Source organism: Indicator indicator, chromosome 31 (assembly GCF_027791375.1).
Source record: "Indicator indicator isolate 239-I01 chromosome 31, UM_Iind_1.1, whole genome shotgun sequence".
Lineage (NCBI taxonomy): Eukaryota > Metazoa > Chordata > Aves > Piciformes > Indicatoridae > Indicator > Indicator indicator.
This window is the reverse complement of record NC_072040.1, coordinates 11543912-11564831: the sequence shown is the minus strand read 5'-3', so window position 1 is coordinate 11564831 and position 20920 is coordinate 11543912. Positions and strand designations below refer to the sequence as shown.

At 49.1% G+C, this 20920-nt stretch overlaps 1 protein-coding gene across 1 annotated transcript in view; it reads right to left on the bottom strand.

The window, feature by feature from the left end:
• Window positions 1-245: 245 nt before the first annotated feature.
• YES1 (YES proto-oncogene 1, Src family tyrosine kinase) overlaps window positions 246-20920 on the bottom strand; it is a 62850-nt gene continuing 42175 nt past the window's right edge. Inside the window, exons 3-12 of the mRNA XM_054394703.1 lie at window positions 12350-12449; window positions 11057-11155; window positions 6818-6921; window positions 6468-6617; window positions 6110-6265; window positions 5093-5272; window positions 2696-2772; window positions 2198-2351; window positions 1574-1705; window positions 246-456 (exon numbers count right to left, since the gene is read on the bottom strand). Of these exons, the coding sequence (XP_054250678.1) occupies window positions 248-456; window positions 1574-1705; window positions 2198-2351; window positions 2696-2772; window positions 5093-5272; window positions 6110-6265; window positions 6468-6617; window positions 6818-6921; window positions 11057-11155; window positions 12350-12449 (1361 nt within the window). The 3' untranslated portion in view covers window positions 246-247. The remainder of the gene's footprint in view (window positions 457-1573; window positions 1706-2197; window positions 2352-2695; window positions 2773-5092; window positions 5273-6109; window positions 6266-6467; window positions 6618-6817; window positions 6922-11056; window positions 11156-12349; window positions 12450-20920) is intronic.

Here is a 20920-nt window from a genome sequence, read left to right as displayed (position 1 = left end):
AGTAGGCTTCCTTTGGACCCTGAAAATAAGTTGGGGGAGAGAAAACAAAATAAACCCATGTCATTGGTAAAGTAGATCCTAACACTTTAAAAGTGGTTTTGTGCAACTGCATGATGAAATTCCAGTTTGCCATTAAAAGCATGCAAAGTAGCAAAGATTTTCTCTCCTTGGATTCCTTACAGAGGTCAGGAATTCTTTGCAGTCTCTGACATTTGGCAGATTTGTGCATGTAGTGAGCACTGCTGTCTTACAAATTGTCTCCAGGCTGGTACTGTGGTTCTGTAGCAGTAAAGTAGTCCTCCAGGAAAGACTGTATGTACTCAAATGTTGGTCTCTCATCAGGGTCCTTCTTCCAACACAGTTTCATTAGCTCATGCAGGGACTCTGGGCAGCCTTGTGGGCAAGGCATCCTGTAGCCACGTTCCACTTGTTCCAGAACTTCCCGGTTCACCATCCCTGAAAGGAAAAGTCTTTTAGCTCCGAGTGACAGCGAGCAAAGAAGAGTTTCACAAAGGCTTTCAGGTATCTCTCCAGCCACCATGCACATGAATCTACCATGAGAAAATCTTTAATGAGGGATGTTTCCATATTCTGCATTAAACACACTTTCTGAAGCTTATTTCATTACTCTTGGTGCAATGAAAGGGCTTCCCTCATACTTGGTTCTTCTTCCATTTGCCTGCTTTCTCATTTGCGTGCTTCCCCACTGCCTTGGGCTTGTCCTTAGGACAAGGAGACTCAAGTACTGCCTTCTCCCTGCCTTAGGTTCCACTCAAGAGCCACTTAATTTGAAATCAGGCCAAGAAAAAGGCATTTTATAGCTAACAGAAGTGCCTTAGACACTCCATCCACAGCAGCACACCTGGTACATGTGTGACACGTTTAGGTTCCAGAACTGCTCTAGAAGCTTCACTCCACTGATGCTCACTGTAGCTTGGCAATGTGTCCAAAGTAAGAATTTCAGGAACAGACACAGAAAAACACAAGGATACCCACACTAATGTGACATTAATGATCAGGCACATTTACAAATGCTGCTATCTTAAAACAGCCTGGAGAAGAGGAGGTTCTGGGGAGACCTTAGAGCAACCTTCCAGTACCTGAGGGGGACTACAATGAGCCTGCAGAGGGACTGTTCGCAAAGGCCTGCAGGGACAGGACCAGAGGCAATGGCTTCAAACTAGAGCAGAGCAGACTGAGATTGGATGTGAAGAACAAGTTCTGCACCATGAGGGTGGTGGAACACTGGAACAGGTTGCCCAGGGAGGTGGTTGAGGCTCCATCCCTGGAGAGGCTGGACACGGCCCTGGGCAACCTGATCTAGTGGAGGATGGCCCTGCTGACTGGAAGGGGGGCTGGACTGGATGACCTTTGGAGGACCCCTCCAACCCAAACCATGCTGTGATTCTACTTTATAAATAAAACAAAGCATCTTTGAACAAGGCACCAGTGCCATGTGACCAAATTTGTGTCTCTGCTGTGGGCTCTGAATAATGGCAAAAATTACAAAAGGTAATTTCAGAAGCACAGAATAAAAGAAAGGAAAGAGAAAGGTGTGGAGTTCTTCCCTCACCTGGGTATGGCACTCTGCCCTTTGTTACCAGCTCTGTCAGCAGAATTCCAAAGGACCACACATCCGACTTGATTGTAAAGCGCCCGTAGAGGGCTGCCTCTGGAGCAGTCCACTTGATGGGAAACTTGGCTCCTGCAGACAGGAAGAGAGTGCTGCACTCAAACAATTCACAGCCTGCTTCACTGACAGAACTCGAGCTGCTCTTCTCTTTCAGTATCTCAGACTGGAAACCAGTTTTAAACTAGGGCAGCAATTACTGGCTACAGCTTTTGGAAGCAGCCAAGACCCCCTGGGTTCTTAATTACGTTTCAAGAAGTGGGAGGATTTCCAGGATCTGATGAGCAACTTCCCTGGAATTTCAGCTCTCTTCAAACTGCAGCAAGTTTGTTCCCTCCAAAATATCTAATCATGGTTTTGTTGAAACATAACCAAAGTGCCAGATACTTCTGAAGGTTAAAAAGTTGACTGAAATGGCACTGTTGTGAGTGGGACAGCTGACCACAGCTGCAAGCCACACACATGCACTCTGCTCATGCAGCCACAGATGGATTCTGCTCAGTGGGACAGCTCTAAGCAATTTGACAGCAACTGGTCTTACTTATGCAGTAAATAAATCAGCCTTACCTTGCCTTGCAGTGTACTCATTGTCCTCTATTAACCTTGCCAGCCCAAAGTCTGCTATCTTACACACCAGATTGTCTCCTACAAGGATGTTGGCTGCCCGCAGGTCCCTGTGGATGTAGTTCATTCTTTCAATGTAAGCCATGCCATCAGCAATCTTAAAAATAAAGTTTTTATTAAAGATTATTTTCCATGCCTCTATCCATGTCTTCCAAACATCAAGCTGTACCTCTTCACCTTAGCTCCATTCTAATGGGAACAGTCTAGGGAGTATAGAAGAGCAAGAGCCTGGGACAGCACTGATTAGAGCCTCTGGCTATAGAGGAGCTGCTAACTGGGAACTAGACTCTCTCCTCTTGTCAAATTCCAAACCTACAAGAGGTCTAAGACAGAGCAGTACACAGCAGCCAGGGTCTTCAGCATTTATGTTTAGCTGTATCTCAGGTAGCTTTAGATCTCTTCTCTAAGCACAAAACAGTTCTCTTAGCTCACACACTGTACCTGAGCAGCCATGTCAACCAGCTGGGGCAGTTTTAAGTATTTCCCTTCTCCTTCTTTAAGGAAGTCTAGCAAGCTGCCTGTAAAAGACAACACATTCGGGGAAAAATAGATTAATGGAAAAAACCCAAAGCATTAAAATTGACCTGAAAATATGAGTAAGATTATTTTTTCCTTAAACATGAAGATTTACACTCTTCTCCCCAAACCTGCCACTGAACAGAACACATAATGGCCATGCCTGCACTTGCCTCTGCCCTGGTGACAGTGAGACCCTTATCCAAGTGTTGTGGAATCCATTTGAGTGATTCAGGGAACTGAGCACTGACAGAACAGACCTCAGCTGGATGGCAATATAGAAGGATTTTCCCCAAAATTCCTCATGTCAAAACCCTTCCTAGTCAGGAAATTTATAAATGAAGAACAAAAATCCTCCTCCTGTTTACTTCATTTTTAATGCCAGCTCCAATTCTATATTAGAGAAATGACCATGAAATTGCTCCTTTTGTTTTGTTGTTTTTTACTTCCTTACAAGGGAAAGTAAAAGTCTCTTTCAGTCTTTATGTTATCTTCTCCCACACTTGTGTCCAGCACGTTCCAACAGGAGCAGTGTCTGAAATCAGTTCCAAGGCCCTGGTCTCCTTTCAAATGGGGCTCCGTGACATGCATGTCCCCATTTGCTCTCTGACAGGAGCCTTCCCTACAGGTGCCATAAGGCTATAGGGACATCACCTCCTTCTGCAGAAGACAACTGAAAACTAATCAGCCTCATCACAGGTAAAATTACAGAGACAGAATTACAAATGTGGTGATGGTGGGGAAAGTGCCGATGGCTGCAGCTGTGAATGAGACACTGACATGGGCTGAGTCACTGTGGCAGACCAGACTCACACTGCTGCTGCACTTTGCTGCCTATGTCTGCATAGACCTTTCCTGGTTTGGTTCCTGAGCTGAAGAAGAGCAAAGATTTTACACTGACCTCTAGCAATCTGTTCATACTGACAAATGTTTTGGGCACTGTGCTGCTCTTACCTCTATTCCTTACGAACAGAAAAAGAAAAGGGAAAGAAATAAATATTTGTTCTACTAACTTCCACGCATGACAATGAGGTTTGCTTCATTTGGGTTACATGTGAGAAGTTTCCAAATGCACTCAGAGGCTCCCAGTGGCATTTTGAATCCATGGCTGAGAATCATGCCACAACTTTTCCAACTCTCTTGCAAGGTAACGTCCCAGTCCCAGGTTTAACCTTTACTTTTTCTTAGGTCCTATAAAGCATATCTTTTATTCCTGATTGCTGTGCCAAATCAGCTGGATGAGCCATGGAAAGAGGTTTGGCATGGAAGCCTTAAGCTCTGACAAAAAGAGTGTCCAGTGTTACTTAGCAGCAGTAATGACATTGAACTAACTTTTTATATTTTCCATTCCTTTTTACCTCTTCAAACTTCTACACCACTTCAAACTCCCAACCTAATACGGAAAAAACACAGGCAGCCACTCTCTTGGACTGTAACATCATTTCTGTTTCTTACCAGGAGAACAAAATTTCTCTGAGATGAACTGAAGGCTGCATATCAAAAAACTATAATAAGTGATTTTCAAATCTGCTGCTCTTACCACTACCATGCTTAGGATGTTTACCTCTGAATCCAGCCTAAATCTCTAAGTCTCTGTTTCAGCAGCAGGGAGAAGTGATATAGAGCTAGGGAAGAAGGATGAAAGACTGAAAACAAGGAGACAAAGGAGAAAGCCTAGGAAAAAAACCCCGACACAGGCAAGACATGCTAAAAAATGAGGAGAAAGCTCCAATCATGTAGGTGGAAGAGTAGCCAGTGACAGAGATGTGCCTCTGTTGCAGCCACTGTTGTGAGGGCAGCTGTTGGACATGTGCAGAGTGCAAGATTCCTTAGCTGACCAATTCCTCAGCTGCATAGAGCAAAACAATCACATTCCATGTGTGCCAAGAACAATATCCTCACATTGGCACCCTTTGATTGGAACATGCTGCAGAAGCCACCTCCTGGACATGCTGGCACCTCTCACTGGGAAAGGATTTTAGCTTATATATGTGGTTGGGTTTTACTGGTCAAGGGAGTTATGACAAAGAGCATAAAACCAGCCACTCTGAGCAATAGTTACTCTTCTCTCTTCTTCTTCAGTTAGCGATCTTCATCTGTTAAGGGCTTCTGGGACTTCTGCTGTAAGTGGGACTCTAAGACTCTGTAATGCTGGGGATTGTACAACTTCTGATATTCTCTGCCCTCTGCATTTCTGGAACCTCATTGCTATGCAGCAACGGTGTTCGTGCCTGACCCACACATCAGCTTCACTTGGAATTTACTGCTGGGATCCTAAACTCTCTTTCCAATGTGGTATCTCAGGAGTGTCCTGCCACACACCTTTTGTCATGAACTCAGTGACAATGTAGATGGGCTCCTCAGAGACCACAGCATAGAGTGGGACCAGTTTGTCGTGCCGTAGCTTCTTCATGATCTGAGCCTCCTGCAGGAAAGCCTCTGGCATCATCGTACCAGGTTTGAGGGTCTTGATTGCTACTTTTGTGGTTCCGTTCCATGTCCCTAGAAAATCAAATCAGATTTTATTCTCCCCTACAACAAATCAGAGAGATTTCCTGCTGAAATGGTTTGCTGCTTGTTTCTCTTTAGTTAGCTAACAGCATAAACTGGAATTATGGTGCAATTACCTCTGCCTTATGTGACCCATTGGAACCAGCACCTTCTCTCTTCACTTGGTTCTCTTCAATTGTTTATTTGTCATGGGAGCTTCTCCTGCCTCTCTACTCTGCCCTGGTGAGACCACATCTGGTGTATTGTGTTCAGTTCTGGGCTCCCCAGTTCAAGAAGGACAGGGATAGACTAGAGAGTGTCCAATGGACAATGAAGGGACTGGAGTATCTGTGTGATGAGGAAAGACTGAGAGCCCTGGGGCTGTTTAGCCTGGAGAAGAGAAAGCTGAGAGGGGATCTGATCAATGTCTATCAATATCTGAGGGGTGAGTGTCAAGAAGAAGGGGCCAGGCTCTTTTCAGTAGTGTCCTGTAAAAGGACAAGGGGCAATGGACACAAACTGGAACCCAGGAAGTTCCGCCTCAACATGAGGAGAAACTTTTTACTGTGAGGGTGCTGGAGCCCTGGAGCAGGCTGCCCAGAGAGGTTGTGGAGTCTCTTTCTCTGGAGACTTCCAAGACCCCCTGGATGTGTTCCTGTGTGACCTGCCCTAGGTGACTCTGCTCTGGCCGGGAGGTTGGACTGGGTGATTTCCAGAGGTCCCTTTCAACCCCTACCATTCTGTGACTCTATGATCAGGTTCTCTTTTCAGATCCCAACACTCATTTACTCACAACATTACCAAAACATTCACAAGAACAACTTGAAAGCAGTCACACCAAGCTCTTACCCATCCATACTTCACCAAAGCACCCTTGGCCCAACTTTACTTCCAGCCTCAAAGATTCTCTAGGGATTTCCCAGGCATCTTTTGCTAGTCCCTGTGTCTGTGGTTTCACAGTGGGACACACAGTTGTCAGCTTGTGACACAGCCCATCAGCATGCTCTAGAAGATGGGGAAAAAAAAAGCTTTGTTGCTGAGACTGTAACAAAATAACATTCTCATGTTGATAAAAGGAACCAGTCCCTTATTCTTTGCTGAGATAAAAGAAATGTTAAAATGGTGAATTTTAAGAATAAGCTGCACATGCAGTTTTTTCTTCGTGGTAGGCACAAGGTGGCATTGGGACACCAGAACTTGGGCTTACCTCTGTAGTGTTTCACCAGCTTCTGGAGAGATTCAAACTGTGCTCTGGTTGTGATGTAGTATCCACCATTGTCAAGTTTTCTGATTTTGTAGTGTTTCACATTGTCACCTCTGACTTCATCCCAGTCACGTATGGAAAGGGAATAAGCACCTAGGAAACAAATCATCCTCGGCTCTTCACCAGAAATTAAACCCCAGACCTAACATATCCCCCCCTGGCACCACACACAGACAGGTGTGCACATGAAGACACAGTGGGACAGACAGAAAAATGCTCAATCTGTCCACCTGGGTGAGGGGATGAGGGAGTGAGGAATGGCAGAGAGAAGAGATACAGATCAACACAGATACCTTTAGTGGTTTCACTCTCTCGTACTAAGAAAATCCCACGTTGGTTCCCAGGATTCAGAAGTAGCCTTTCTGCATCCTTCCTGCCCATCTTACCAAAATACCACCTAAAAAGGTTAAAGGTAGTGTGTGTAAGGAAAAGCTTCCTGTGCTTTGGCAAGAATAGAAAATCAAGGTTTAGCAATCTCAAGCACTGCCAAAAGCCCAGGCAGTGGCAGCTCAGCAGAGGTAGCTGCATCCACACAATCAGAAGCTCAAGGAGACCTCTTTCTCCATCACCCTCATTGTGACTGCACTTGAAGCACACCTGCAGAGGCCCTGCCTGCAAACACCATGTGTGTAACAGTGCACACTGAGCACCTAGCAGTAACATCCTGCTCCTGGTTAAGGAGGTCACAGGCCAAGCTGAATCAGATGACACCTTGCAGCACTCCCGCCCCGCTGCGGCAGTCGAAACAACCTCTGCTCTGCTCTACGTCACAGCAGCACTGAACGCCTGGGGCTGTGCACATCCATCACAGGATCCCAGGGGCGCTCAGACTGGAAGGCATCCTCAGGAGGTGCCAGGTCCAGCTCCCTGCTGCAGGCAGGGTCAGCTGTGAGCACAGACCTGCTTGCTCAGGGCATTGTCCATTCCAGGCTTGAAAAATCTGAAGGATGGACCCTGTACAGTGAACCTGGGCAACCTGGGTGCCTGCCTGGCTGAAAAGGGTTGAAAAGGTTTCTTCTTATATGCAGCAGCAGCTGGACAGAGAATCTACTGCTTCACCTTCCACTGCCTCTCACTCTTCTCTACGTCAGTGGAAGAGCTAGTGAGCACGCAGAAGCCTTCCTGTGGTAGGTACCACTGCCTCCTCCAGCAGCACCACTCCATCTCAGTCACATCACTGTGACACCTGTGGTTTAACTGCCTGCAGTCCTCTCACAAAAGGAACTTCTTCTTTTACGTTCTCACAGTGTGCTCATGCTGAGGAACAGCCTGCACACAGCTCTGAGCCAGGCATAATTTTAAGGTCCATCTCTCAGAGCACCCCTAGACTTTGCAGTAACTATTTCTAACTACATTTTCCTTTGGCTGTGCGCCTCAGAAGTGATGCAGAGTGTAAAATTCAAACATTTTTGTCTGGCACCATCATATCATCAAGCAAACCTGGCTCCATAAATGTTGGGAAAACCAGTACTGGAAACTCTTGCAAGAGAAAAAGGTTTTGCAGGTGTAAAATACAGGTAAGGAGGGATCCTTGTGTTGATCTCTGCAATCACTTGGGAATTTGAAACTTTTGAAACTTATTGTCACTCCTGATTGCATTTGCAATTCGACACCTTGAGTCACTCACTTTGACCCTCTCAAAGAACAAGGAATCCTGTGGGCCAAGACTCTAGAAGGTATGGGGGCCCAAGAGAGTTGGTTAATGTTCAAAGATCCCTTCCTCCAAGCTCAAGATAGGTGCATTCCTTTGAGCTAAAAACGCAGTAAAGGAGGAAGGAGACCTGTATGGATGAGCTGGAAAATGTCATACGAAAGAAAGAAGTTCATAGGATGTGGAAAAAAGAACAGGTCACTTGGGAGAATGATGGGAACCTTGGCAGGGTGTGTAGGGATGCAACAAGGAAGGGCAAAGCTCTCCTGGAATTATATCTGGCAAACAAAGTAAAAGAGAACAAGAAGGGCTGCTGCAAATCCATCAGTGGTGAAAGGACGAGCAGGGAAAATGCGGGCCCACTGCTGAATGAGGTGGAGCCCTGGTGACAGAGGCTGCAGGATGCCACCTTTGCTTCAGTCTTTGCTGCTAGGACCAGCCCTCAGGAATCCCAGACCCTGGAGGTAAGAGAGAAAGCCTGGTGGAAGGAAGAGTCTCCAGAGATCAGTGAAGTTAGAGATCATTTGGGTAAACTGAACGTGCACAGATCCATGCACCCACGAGTGCTGAGGGAGCTGCTGATCCCACTGCTGAGCTGCTCTACCACACTCCATCATTCTTGAAAGATCATGGAGCGTGGGAGGGGTGCCTGAGGGCTGGAGGAAAGCCAATGACACTCCCAGTCTTCAAAAAGGGCAAGAAGATTCAGGAAACTGCAGAGCAGTCAGCCTCAGCTCCATCCCTGGAATGGTGGTGGAGCAGCTCATTCTGGAGGTCATCTCTAAGCACATGGCAGAAAAGGTTATCTAGTCAGCAGGGACTGACCAAGCTTGAAAGCCTTCCACGATAGGGTGACTGAATAGGAGATGCAAGGAGAGCAGTGGAAGCTGCCTGCCTGGACTTCAGCAGAGCTTTGGATACTGTTTCCCACAACATCCTCGTAGGCAAGCTCAGGAAGTGTGGGTCAGAGGAGTGGGCAGCGAGGCAGGTTGAGAGCTGGTTGAAGGACAGAGCACAGAGGGCTGTGAGTCCAGTTGGAAACCTATGGCCAGTGGTGTTCCCCAGGGGTCAGTGCTGGGTCCAGTCTTATTCAACATCCTCACCAACTGGCTGAAGGGATGGAGTGTCCTCCCAGCCAGCTTGCTGTGATACCGAGCTGGGAGGAGTGGCCAATAGGCCATTGGGCTGTGTGACCATTCAGCAGGAGAGCTGAGTGAAGGGGAACCTAATGAGCTTCAACAAGGGTAACTGTAGAGTCCTGCACCTGGGGAGGAACACCACAGAGTGCCAGTGGGTGGTGGATGCAGGCACTTTTCATTAGCAGAGCCATCTGAGAGCAGCAGTAACACGCAAAAGTCTCAGCTTGAGATTCAGGAAACACCCTGGGCACTTATCCCAGAAGTGTGGCAGCAAACAAGACAGAGCACACAGACCAAGGGGCAAGGAACTGCCTGCTGGCAGTGCCATGCCTGGGTTCTGAAGCAAGAGCTGTGGAGGTCTGTGTTGCAGGTACAATAAATGCAATGAATCCCTTGGAACAAGTCTAACTTCAAATTGCACCTCCACTCACAGCTCTCACAGCAACCTGCTGTGATTCTGTGGGGTGCTCTGGGATCTCTACAAAGGAGAAAGGTGTCCAAAGCAAGATCATTAAACAAGTCATGGCAGTCCTTAGCATGCCTCACAATGCTGTCAGCCAGGAGCTGCAAGGGACTTCCAGCATGGGATGCAGCAGAGACATCAGCTACTGCTGCTGCTTAGTGCGAGACTGAGGCAAGCAGGGGGTGCCTGGGGTGAAATTCTTTGAGGGTGGCAGAGCACTGAACAAGTTGCCCAGAGAGGTAGTGGAGTCTCTGTCCCTGGAGGCAATCAAAACCTGCCTGGATGTGTTCCTGGGTGATTTACTGTAGGTGATCTCCCCTAACAATGGGGTTGGAATAGAAGATCTTCAGAGTTCCCTTCCAACCCCTACCATGCTATGATTCTGTGACGAGCAGGAACTGTCCAGACAAAGGCTTTCTTTAGAGTGTAAGATTAGGGGCTACCAAGGCTGTAGCTGGTCTTCAGTTAGGGTTAGGATAAAACCCTAGAGCTGATGGTATGTGAACTCTTTAACCCATGTTTGCCTTCTACAAAACACACTGCATATCCCCCAGCTCTTACCCTCATTACTGTGTTCTCCCATCCTCTTTCCTCTATCTCTACATATAGCAAGCAGAGAGCTCTGGAGGAAGGACACAGGAAGGACATGGATCTGATGGAGCAGGCCCGCAGAAGGGCCACGAAAATGATCAGGGGGTTGGAACATCTCTGCTATGAGGACAGCTGAGGGAGCTGGGGGTGTTCAGCCTAGAGAGGAGAAGGCTTCAGGGAGACCTTAGAGCAGCCTGCCAGTACCTGAATGGGGTTGCAGAGGGACTGTTTGCAAAGGCCTGCAAGGGACAGGACCAGGGACAATGGCTTCAAACTAGAGCAGAGCAGATGTAGATTGGATGTGAGGAACAAGTTTTGCACCATGAGGGTGGTGGAACACTGCAACAGGTTGCCCAGGGAGGTGGTTGAGGCTCCATCCCTGGAGATATTCAAGGTGAGGCTGGACAGGGCTCTGGGCAACATGATCCAGTGGAGGATGTCCCTGCTGACTGCAGGACGTTGCACTGGATGACCTTTGGAGGTCCCTTCCAACCCAGACCATTCTTTGATTCTATGAAAACATTTGCACATGTCCACCTCATACTTAACTCTGCCTTTGAGACTATCCAAGCTGCATTGCTACCTTTACTCAGTACGCTTCAGTGCTACACAGATTGAATCAAAGGAACAGTGCCACCACAGGGCATGAAGTGTAGGGTGGGTGAGGAGAACAGACAGACAGTCTTACTCTTCTGCTTGAATGGAGTCTGCAGGAGCTACGTAATTGCTTGGGATGTAGCCAGTTTTTCCTGTAGCAATGGATCTTGCTTCCCACCAGTCTCCTTCCCTGCAATGAAACGTCAGTTATCTCTTCCACATACAAGCACCACAGCATTCCCTAGCACCTGTAACATCCTCGTCTGAAGGGCCAGGTAACTGTAGGTGATGAGCTCATAGTTTGTGCTGCACCTAAATGTATTTTTGTTTCCCTGTAAGCAGCACCAGTACCTCTTTGAAGGTCAGGATGGATGGGGCTCTGAGGAACCTGATCTAGTTAAAGATGTCCTTGCTCACAGAAGGGTGTGGAGGTGCTGCACTAGATGACCTTTAAAGGTCCCTTCCAATCTAGAGCTCTCTATGATTCTGTGAATTTTGCAGTTTAAAGATTTAGGGCTTGTTATTTTAAATGCAAAAGGAATTTATCAATTATGCAAAATGCAGACCTACAGCAGGAAGGTTTTATGGCAGAGATGTGTAAATGAATTCCCAGTTCTCTGCTCTTCATCTGTCTCTCCCAGATCATTCTGCCTGTATGCTGACACATGAAGGAAGTAGGAAGCCAGCCAATAAAGTCAGAGAACTGGACAAATGAAAATTGCTCTAGTTGTTAATTGGAACAGAACATCACTGCAGCCACAAGCTGCCTGTAAAGAGATTTCAAGATGAACAAATTATTTCATTTTCAACAGACTAGTAGAAAAGAGGCTGAGGTACTGTAAGGCTCCTGCAGCTGATCTAACATCCAGCTGCTCACAACTCTCTGGGCATGGCTGGTCTGTGCAGGCAGGCAGATGCACTTCCAGGGCAGGCTGTCCCTGTCTGCAGGCACTGCTCTCTGCTCTGGCATTTCCAGTTCAGTGCAGCCAGCTGTGCCCACCTCCCTGTGAGATGTGGTAGGGAACCCACCAGAGACCCTGCAAGCCACAGAGCCTTCGGTTGGACACTGTGTGTCTGCACCCCCACTGTGCTAAAGATGGTAGCTGTGCCTTGCTGGAGCAAGGAGTGGAAGGATGGCACACAACCAGCTGGAGAGGCTTGGGAGTGCCCCAGTCACTGCAGGCCTGCACTTAGAACCCAAAGCTGCAGGTTGCTGTCTTACCAGCAGCAATATTTTGACCCTATGCTCTTGAACATCACTTTAGTCAAGAAAATGGATAAATGAATCAATCTGCTCTTCTCTGCAGCAGGACACACAGATTTCCAGAAGAGCTGAGGACCTCTCTGCCCTCAGCAGGTGAAGCCTGTACATGCCATCACTTACGTGTTATTGATGATCTGGAACCGCTCCCCCTTCTTGAAGGACAGGTCATCTGTAGTTCTAGCTTCATAGTCATATAAGGCCACAAAAACAGTAACACCACCTGGGGCAGGAGAAAAACAGCAACACGTGACACAGCTGCAATGTTGTAACACTTGATTTAAGGACTTGACCATAAAACAACTCATCAGTTTTGATGTGGAAGCAGCTAAACACTCTGGATCCATTTTGGGTTAACGATCAGCAAAACGAAGGCAAGAAGGAAGACCCAGGCAATGACAGACCCATCAGCCTCACCTCCATCCCTGGAAAGATGATGGAGCAGCTCATCCTGGAGGTCATCTCTAACCACATGGAAAACAAGAAGGTTATCAGGAATAGCCAACATGGATTTACCAAGGGGAGATCCTGTCTAACTAATCTGATAGCCTTCTATGAAGTTATGACCAAGTGAGTAGATGAGGGAAGAGCAGGGAATGTCATCTGCCTTGACCTCTGTAAGGTTTTTGACACTGTCTCCATAACATCCTCATAGAACAGCTCAGGAAACGTGGCACAGACTATTGGTCTGTGAGGTGGATTGCAAACTGGCTCCACAACAGAGTTCAGAGGGTTGTGACCAGTGGCACAGAGTCAACTTGGAGGCCTGTGGGCAGTGGTGTCCCCCAGGGATCGGTATTGGGTCCACTTCTGATCAACATCTTTATGAGCAGCCTGGCTGAGGGCATTGAGTGCACCCTCAGCAAGTTCCTGATGATACAAAACTGGGGGGTGGCTGACCCCCCTCAGGCTGGGCTGCCATCCAATGTGACCTGGACAGGCTGAGAGCTGCCTGCAGGCAAACCTCATGGAGGTCAATAAGGACAAGTGCAGGGTCCTGTACCTGGGGAGGAATAACAGCAGGCACCAGGACAGGTTAGAGACTGCCCTGCTGGAGAGCAGCTCCATGGAGAAAGACCTTGGAGTGCTGGTGGACAGCAAGTTCTGCATGGAACAACAATGTGCCCTTGTGGGCAAGAGAGCCAATGGGATCCTGGGGTGCAGCAGGAAAAATGTGACCAGCAGGGCTAGGGAGGTTCTGCTCCCCCTCTGCTCTGCCCTGCTGAGACCACACGTGGAGTACTGTGTCCAGTTCTGGACTCCCCAGTTCAAGAGAGACAGAGACCTGCTGGAGAGAGTCCAAGGGAGAGGCAGGAGGATGCTTAGGGGACTTGAGCATCTCCCCTGTGAAGAGAGGCTGAGAGCCCTGGGGCTGTTTAGTCTGCAGAAGAGAAGGCTGAGAGGGGATCTGATCAATGTCTATCAACATCTGAGGGGTGAGTGTCAAGTGGAGGGGGCCAGGCTCTGCTGGGTGGTGCACGGGAATAAGACAAAGAACAACAGGGTTCAAACTTGAACATAGAAAGTTTCACGTTAACATGAGGAGAAACTTCTTTACAGTGAGGGTGACAGAGCCCTGGAGCAGGCTGCCCAGGGGGGTTGTGGAGTCTCCTTCTCTGGAGACGTTCAAAACCTGCATGGATGCATTCCTGTATGGACTACCCTGAGTGATGCTGCTCTGGCAGGGGGGTTGGACCTGATGATCTCTTGAGGTCCATTCCAACATCTGATACACTGTGAGACAGTGATACTGTGACCATCACATTCCTTAGAAGAAAGCCTGAAGCCAGCCTTGCACAGCACAGAACACAGCCAGGGATGCCACTGGAATTAGGTGAAGAATTAAGAGCTCTCACATAGTGACAAGACCCAGCAGCAGTCAGGGAAGCAGGTTTCCTGTGAAGAAATGCAAATCCAGAAGGTCTGAAGGTCCTGCACTACCACACTGGTGAGCCACCAGCCACCAGTTTGTGCAGCAGTTTCCTATTGAACTGGGCTGACGAGTCCCCAACTTTCTAAGGTTCCATATCGAGATCTGATCAAGAAACTAACCCAGAAATAAATGCATTCTACTGGAGATGAAGACACTTTTGTGGTTTAGAACTAGAGGTTTTTAATTCCATCCACCCCCCCTCAGGAGCCCCTTGCTGAGGATGGTCATCAGTGCATTACTCCAGGTGACAAGCACTAAGATCTATCTCAGGAGGAGCAGCTGCACAGCACCAACCAAATGAATGTGCTGCTCCATCCCATTGCTCCTGCAGGACAAAGGAAGATCCCAGCGACTCCAGGCCAGCCAGTCTGGCCTCTGTGCCTGGCAAGGTCGTGGAGCAGATCCCCCTAAGGGCCTTGCTAAGGCCTATGGGAAATGAAGCAGAGGTGACTGGTGGTAACCAGCAGGGCTTCAGCAAGGGCAAACCCTGCCTGGTGAGCTTGGTGGCCTGTGATGGAGTCACAGCATCAGTGGACAAGGGAACAGCAACTGATGGCATCTCCCTGGGCTTGTACAAAAACATTGACCCTGTCCCACAGACATCCTGGTCACCAAACTGGAACAGCATGGACTGGAGGGGTGGCCACTGGCTGGATCAGGAATTGGCTGGATGGCTGCACTCAGAGAGTTGTGGTCCATGGCTCAAATGGAGACCAGTGGCAAGTGGTGTCCCTCAGGGCTCATAGTGGGACCAGTGCTGTGTAACATCTTTGTCAGTGCCATGGGCAGTGGCACTGAGGCTCCCTCAGCAAGTCTGAGATGACACCAAGCTGTGTGGTCTGGCTGCACACTGGAGGGAAGGATCCATCCAGAGGGACCTGGACAGGCTGCAGAGGGGAGACCAAGACAACCTCATGAAGTTCAACAAGGCCAAGGGCAAGGTCCTGCAGCTGAGTCAGAGCAATCCCAAGCACAAATCCAGGCTGGGTGAGGAGTGGCTGAGAGCAGCTTGGAGGAGAAGGCCTTGGGGGTGTCAGCTGGTGACAAACTCCCCAGGAGCCAGCAATGGTCCCTGGCAGCCCAGAGCCAGCTGTGTGCTGCGCTGCATCCAGAGCAGGGAGAGCAGCAGCACAGGGAGGGGATTCTGCCCCTCTGCTCTGCTCTGCTCAGACCCCACCTGCAGCACTGCCTCCAGTTCTGGGGGCCCCAGAACAAGAAGGACCTGGAGCTGCTGGAGAGGGTCCAGAGGAAGCCACCAAGATGATGAGAGGGCTGGAGAAGCTCCCCTGTGGGGACAGGCTGAGAGAGTTGGGGCTGTTCAGGCTGGAGAAGAGAAGGCTCCAGGGAGACCTCAGAGCAGCCTTGCAGTACCTGAAGGGCTCCAGGAGAGCTGGGGAAGGACTTTTGACAAGGGCTGGGAGTGTCAGGGTGAGGGACAATGGCTTTGAGCTGGGAGAGGAGAGATTGAGTCTGGAGATGAGGAAGAAATTCTTTGCAGTGAGGGTGGTGAGACACTGGCACAGGTTGCCCAGGAAGGCTGTGGATGTCCCCTCCCTGGAGGTGTTCCAGGCCAGGCTGGACGAGGCCTTGAGCAATCTGGGCTGGTGGGAGGTGTCTCTCAGTGTCCACCGAATTAGATGATCTTTAAGGTCACACAATCACAGAATGTGAGGGGCTGGAAGGGACCTCCAGAGATCATCCAGTCCAACCCCCACCAGAGCAGGATCACCTATACCAGATCACACAGGAACTCCTCCAGGTTGGGTCTTGAATATCTGAAGAGAGGGAGACTCCACAACCCCCTGGGCAGCCTGTTCCAGGGCACTGTCACCTCACAGGGAAAAATTCTTCCTCCTGTTTCCATGGAACTTCCTATGGCTCAGCTTCCACCACTGCCCCTTGTGCTGGCATTGGGCATCACCCAGCAGAGCCTGGCTCCAGCCTCTGGGCACTCCCCCTGCACATCTTGACCAACAGCAATGAGGTCACCTCTCAGGCTCCTCCTCTCCAAGCTACAGAGCCCTCAGCTCCCTCAGGCTCTCCTCATGAGGAAGATGTTCCACTGCCTTCATCATTTCTATGTCTCTGTGCTGAACTCTCTCAAGCAGTTCCCTGAGGTCCTTCCTTCTTGAACTGAGGGACCCAGAGCTGGACACAAGATTCCAGATGTGGCCTCAGCAGGGCAGAGTAGAAGGGCAGGAGAACCTCTCTGACCTACTGACCACAGCCCTTCTAATCCACCCCAGGAGTCCCTTGGCCTTCTTGGCCACCAGAGCACATTGCTGGCTCATGGTCAACCTCCCACCCACCAGGACCCCCAGGGCCTTTTCCCCTTCACTACACTCCAGCAGGTAGCCCCAACCTATCCTGCTCCATGGGGTTGTTCTTTCCCAGGTGCAAGACTCTCCCCTTGCCCTTGCTGAATTTCATACCATGTCTCCCTGCCCACCTCTCAGCCTGTCCAGGTGTGGCTGAATGGCAGCACAGCCCTCCTGTGTCAGCCACTGCACACAGTTTGGTGCCATCAGCAAACTTGCTGGCAGTGTGCTCTGTGCCCTCATCCAGGTTGTTGATGAATAGATTGAATACAACTGGTCCAGTACTGACCCCTGAGGGACTCCACTACACACAGGCCTCCAGCTGGATCCTGTCCCATTGACCACAACTCTCTGACTTCTTTCCTTCAACCAGTTCTCAATTCACCTCACTTCCTGATCATCCAGACCACACTGCCTCAGCTTAGCTGCAAGGATGCTGTGGCAGACAGTGTCAAGTGCTTTCCTGAAATCAAGATAAACCATCCTCTATCCACCTGGTTATGTCCTCATAAAAGGCTATCAGGTGGGTCAGACATGACTTCCCCTGGGTAAAATCATGCTGTCTGCTCGTAATGACCCTCTTGTCCTTGATATGCCTAAGGGCAGTCCTGAGGATAAGTTGCTCCATTATCTTTTCAGGGGTGGAGGTGAGGCTGGATACCTGGAATGGTATTTGCCCTCCTCCAGTCCCCAGGCACCTCTCCTGCCTACCACGACTTACCAAAAATGATGGAGAGTGGTCTGGCAATGACCTCTGCTGGCTCCCTCAGCACCCTTGGATGCTTCCCATCATGACCCACAGACTTATGGATGTCCAGATGACTTAACTGTTCTCTAACCCAGTTCTCATTAACCAAGGAAAATCTTTCCTTTGTCCTGCCCTTCTCTGGGGCCTCAGGCTCCTAAGGAGAGCCTCTAGCATCGATCGTGACAAAGAAGGCAGTTAGCAACTCTGCCTCCTCTGTGTCCTCTGTCACCAAGGCACCACCTCACTCAGCACTGGGCTACCTTGCCTCTGGTCTTAGCTTTTCTTGAAAGGGATTTGAGGAAGCCTTTTCTGTTGTCCTTGACCTCCCTTGCAAGGCTGAATTCCAAGGAGGCCTTAGCCTTCCTAGTAGCCTCCCTACATCCTCTGACAACTGTCTTATACTCCTCCCAAGTGGCCAGCCCCTCCTTCAATGATCTGTGGACTCTCTTGTTCCACCTGAGTTTGCTCAGCAGCTCCCTACTTAACCATGCAGGTCTCCTGGCTCCCTTTCTTGATTTCCTACCCTTTGGGATGCTCTGATCTTGAGCCTGGATGAAGAGGTCCTTGAATGTTAGCCAACTGCCTTGGGCCCCTTTGCCTTCCAGTACCCTGTCCCATGAGATTTCCCTTAGCAATTTACTGAACAGGCCAAAGTTGGCCCTGCTGAAATGCAATGTTGTAATCCTGCTTGATACTTTCTTCTTACCACACAAGATCCTAAACTCCACCATCTTGTGGTCATTGCAGCCAAGGCTGCCCTCAACCTTCACGCTTCAACCAGTCCCTCCTTGCTGTTGAGCATCAGGTCCAGTAACACTCCTCTCCTAGTTGGTTCCTCCACCATTTGCATTAAGAAATTGTCATCAATGCACTGGAGGAACCTCCTGGACTGTGGCTGGCTGGCTGTGTAGGCTTTCCAGCAAATATATGAGTAGTTAAAATCCCCCATGGCAACCAGGGCTTGTGATTGTGAGGCTGCAAGGTCCCTTCCAAGCTAAACCATTCTATGAGTCCATGCCATGAGATGTTGAACGTATCTGAGATGGGTGCAGGGGGCCTGCTATACTTACAGTGGGAAAGCCTCTTCTGCACTGAGCTGGGAGAGAAAGAGGGGGAGGAGAACAGGCTGTATGCCATGTGCAAACTACCAGTGAAAATCCAGAACTGTAGACCACAACTAGAAGAAACTGAAAATAGAAAATTGCAGATCACAAAATCACAGAACATTAGGGGCTGGAAGGGACCTTCAGAGACCATCCAGTCCAGCCCCCTGCCAGAGGAGGGTCACCTTGGGCAGGTCACACAGGAATCCATCCAGGTGGGCTTTGAACGTCTCCAGAGGAGACTCCACAGCCTCTCTGGGCAGCCTGCTGCAGGGCTCCAGCACCCTCACAGTGAAGAAGTTTTTCTGTATGTTTAGGTGGGTTGGACAGGTCCTCAAACCATCAGTTCAGAAACAATTTACAAGCTCTAGATTTGCTATTTCCCAGTCTAATGGACATTTAGGGGTCCTAATGACAGTCCAAGCAGTAACTTATTTTTAAAAGTATATTCCACCTCTAACATTCATACATATGGACCAAGAGAGACATGGAACACCACCAACAGAAACATGATGCAGGGCCAGCAGGGGATTCTGCCACTTTGCTCTGGTGAGACCTCACCTGCAGTGCTGTGTCCAGCTCTGGAGCCCTCAACACAGGAATGGCATGGACTTGATGGAGAGGGTCCAGAGGAGGCCACAAAAATGATCAGGTGGTTGGTACACCTCTGCTATGTGGACATGCTGAGGGACCTGGGGGTGTTCAGTCCGGAGAAGAGAAGGCTCTAGGGAGACCTTAGAGCAGCCTGCCAGTACCTGAAGGATGGAGAGGGACAAAAACCTGCAGGTACAGGACCAGGGGCAATGGCTGCAAACTAGAGCAGAGCAGATTTAGATTGGATGTGAGGAACAAGTTCTGCACCACGAGGGTGGTGGAACACTGGAACAGGTTGCTCAGGGAGGTGGTTAAGGCCCCATCCCTGGAGATATTCAAGGTGAGGCTGGACAGGGCTCTGGGCAACCTGATATCCCTGCTCACTGCAGAGGGATTGGACTGGACACCCTTAGGATGTCCTTCCCAATGCAAACCATTCTGTCATTCTATGATTCCAATTGCAGAGCTCACACTTGCGACAGTGAAGCTGGGGAATGCAATGAGCATGACCTACAGCTGACACTCTGTGAAGTGCACACTGCTGCAGGAGCTCCTACCCACCTGAACCTTGTCATCTGCTGCAGTCACTCTGTGATTACAGGATCTCAGCAGGCCTCAGCTGCACATGAATTCACAGTTCCTCTAGGAAAAGTAGAAAAAAGTGTCCCCACAGAAGGTGAGAGCAATTGAGGTGAGCTGTGAGTTATGAACTGAAAATGAGGAAGAATGAGCATCCAGGGAATCCTCGATGTGAAGGGTTCTGAGTCCCAGTTAAAACCAGCACAGCTGTACCAGTCCCTGCCTGCCTCACTATGGCACTGCATTGCTCTGCTGGCACAGACTAGCCCTCTGCATCCATACAGACAGAAACCAAATGTTGGGGAAAGAAACCATCCCTAGAGAGCTCTTCTGAAAGTGAAGAAAAATCAACACTCTAACGTTGAAGTAGGACCAGAGAAACTGGGAGAATCCAAGAACTCTGACACAAGCTGAGAAGGCAGCAGCACTAATGGATGAGCCAAGCACTCCTGGCACTCAGCAGTGTTGGACAAGGCTGTCTGTCCTCTCCTGTGAAACAAAGGGCCACAGGACAGGATCCAGTGGTTTACTGTCACACAGAAAGCTTACTCCCAGAGGAAGTTCATCACCTTAATTCATAAAAGCAATTTTGATTTATCAAAAAATTGGTACTGGATGTACTAACCAATCCTGGGGCAACTTCTGCATTCTATGGAAGTGTGTTCCTGGATGTGCTGCTGTGGTTTGACAAACCCAGAAGCAATAATTCCCTGTGCATCATCACTTTACCTGACTGTACACTGATGGGAGTGTTCAGCCCCATCAGCCTGCCCACAGACACACAGATCCACGCTGATGAGACTCAAGAAATCCCTCCTGTTTACTTTGGCCCAGGTCATAAGTGCCTCACCACCAGCAGGAACAGGGACAGGCAAGAGAATATGCCATCTGGTCTCTGCAGCAAAGGACCTGTGGTACCTAGGGTAGAGCCTCATCTCTGATGGCTGATGCTGTCCAGGGGTGCCTGCACACACTGCTGGGATTCTCAAATGAACAAACAACAAGACTTAGTGAGAATAAATTGTTGTGCTTTAAGCCCATCCAGCTGGCAACCCTGCAGCTGCTTGTTTGCTTCTACCCCTCCAGTAGGGTGGGGAGGAGAAAACACAACAAAAGGCTCCAGGGTCAAGAAAAAGGACAAGGAGACCTCACTTGCCAGCTCTGGTCACAGGTAAAAGACAGACTTGTGACTTGGGGAAACAAAAGCAGTTTAAACAAACCCACCAGCAAGTCACCAGCTGAATCAATGGGACAGTGACAAATGCCACTAGATGTGATGGTTTAAAACTTTTAAATTTTTTTTTCTCAAAGTTCAAGCAGAGAAAGCTAAATAATGTAAATAAGTCACTATTGGGTGTAAGAAAGCAAAATAATGATTGTTCTAAACACTTCCATTGGAGAGACAGAAATGTCTAAGAA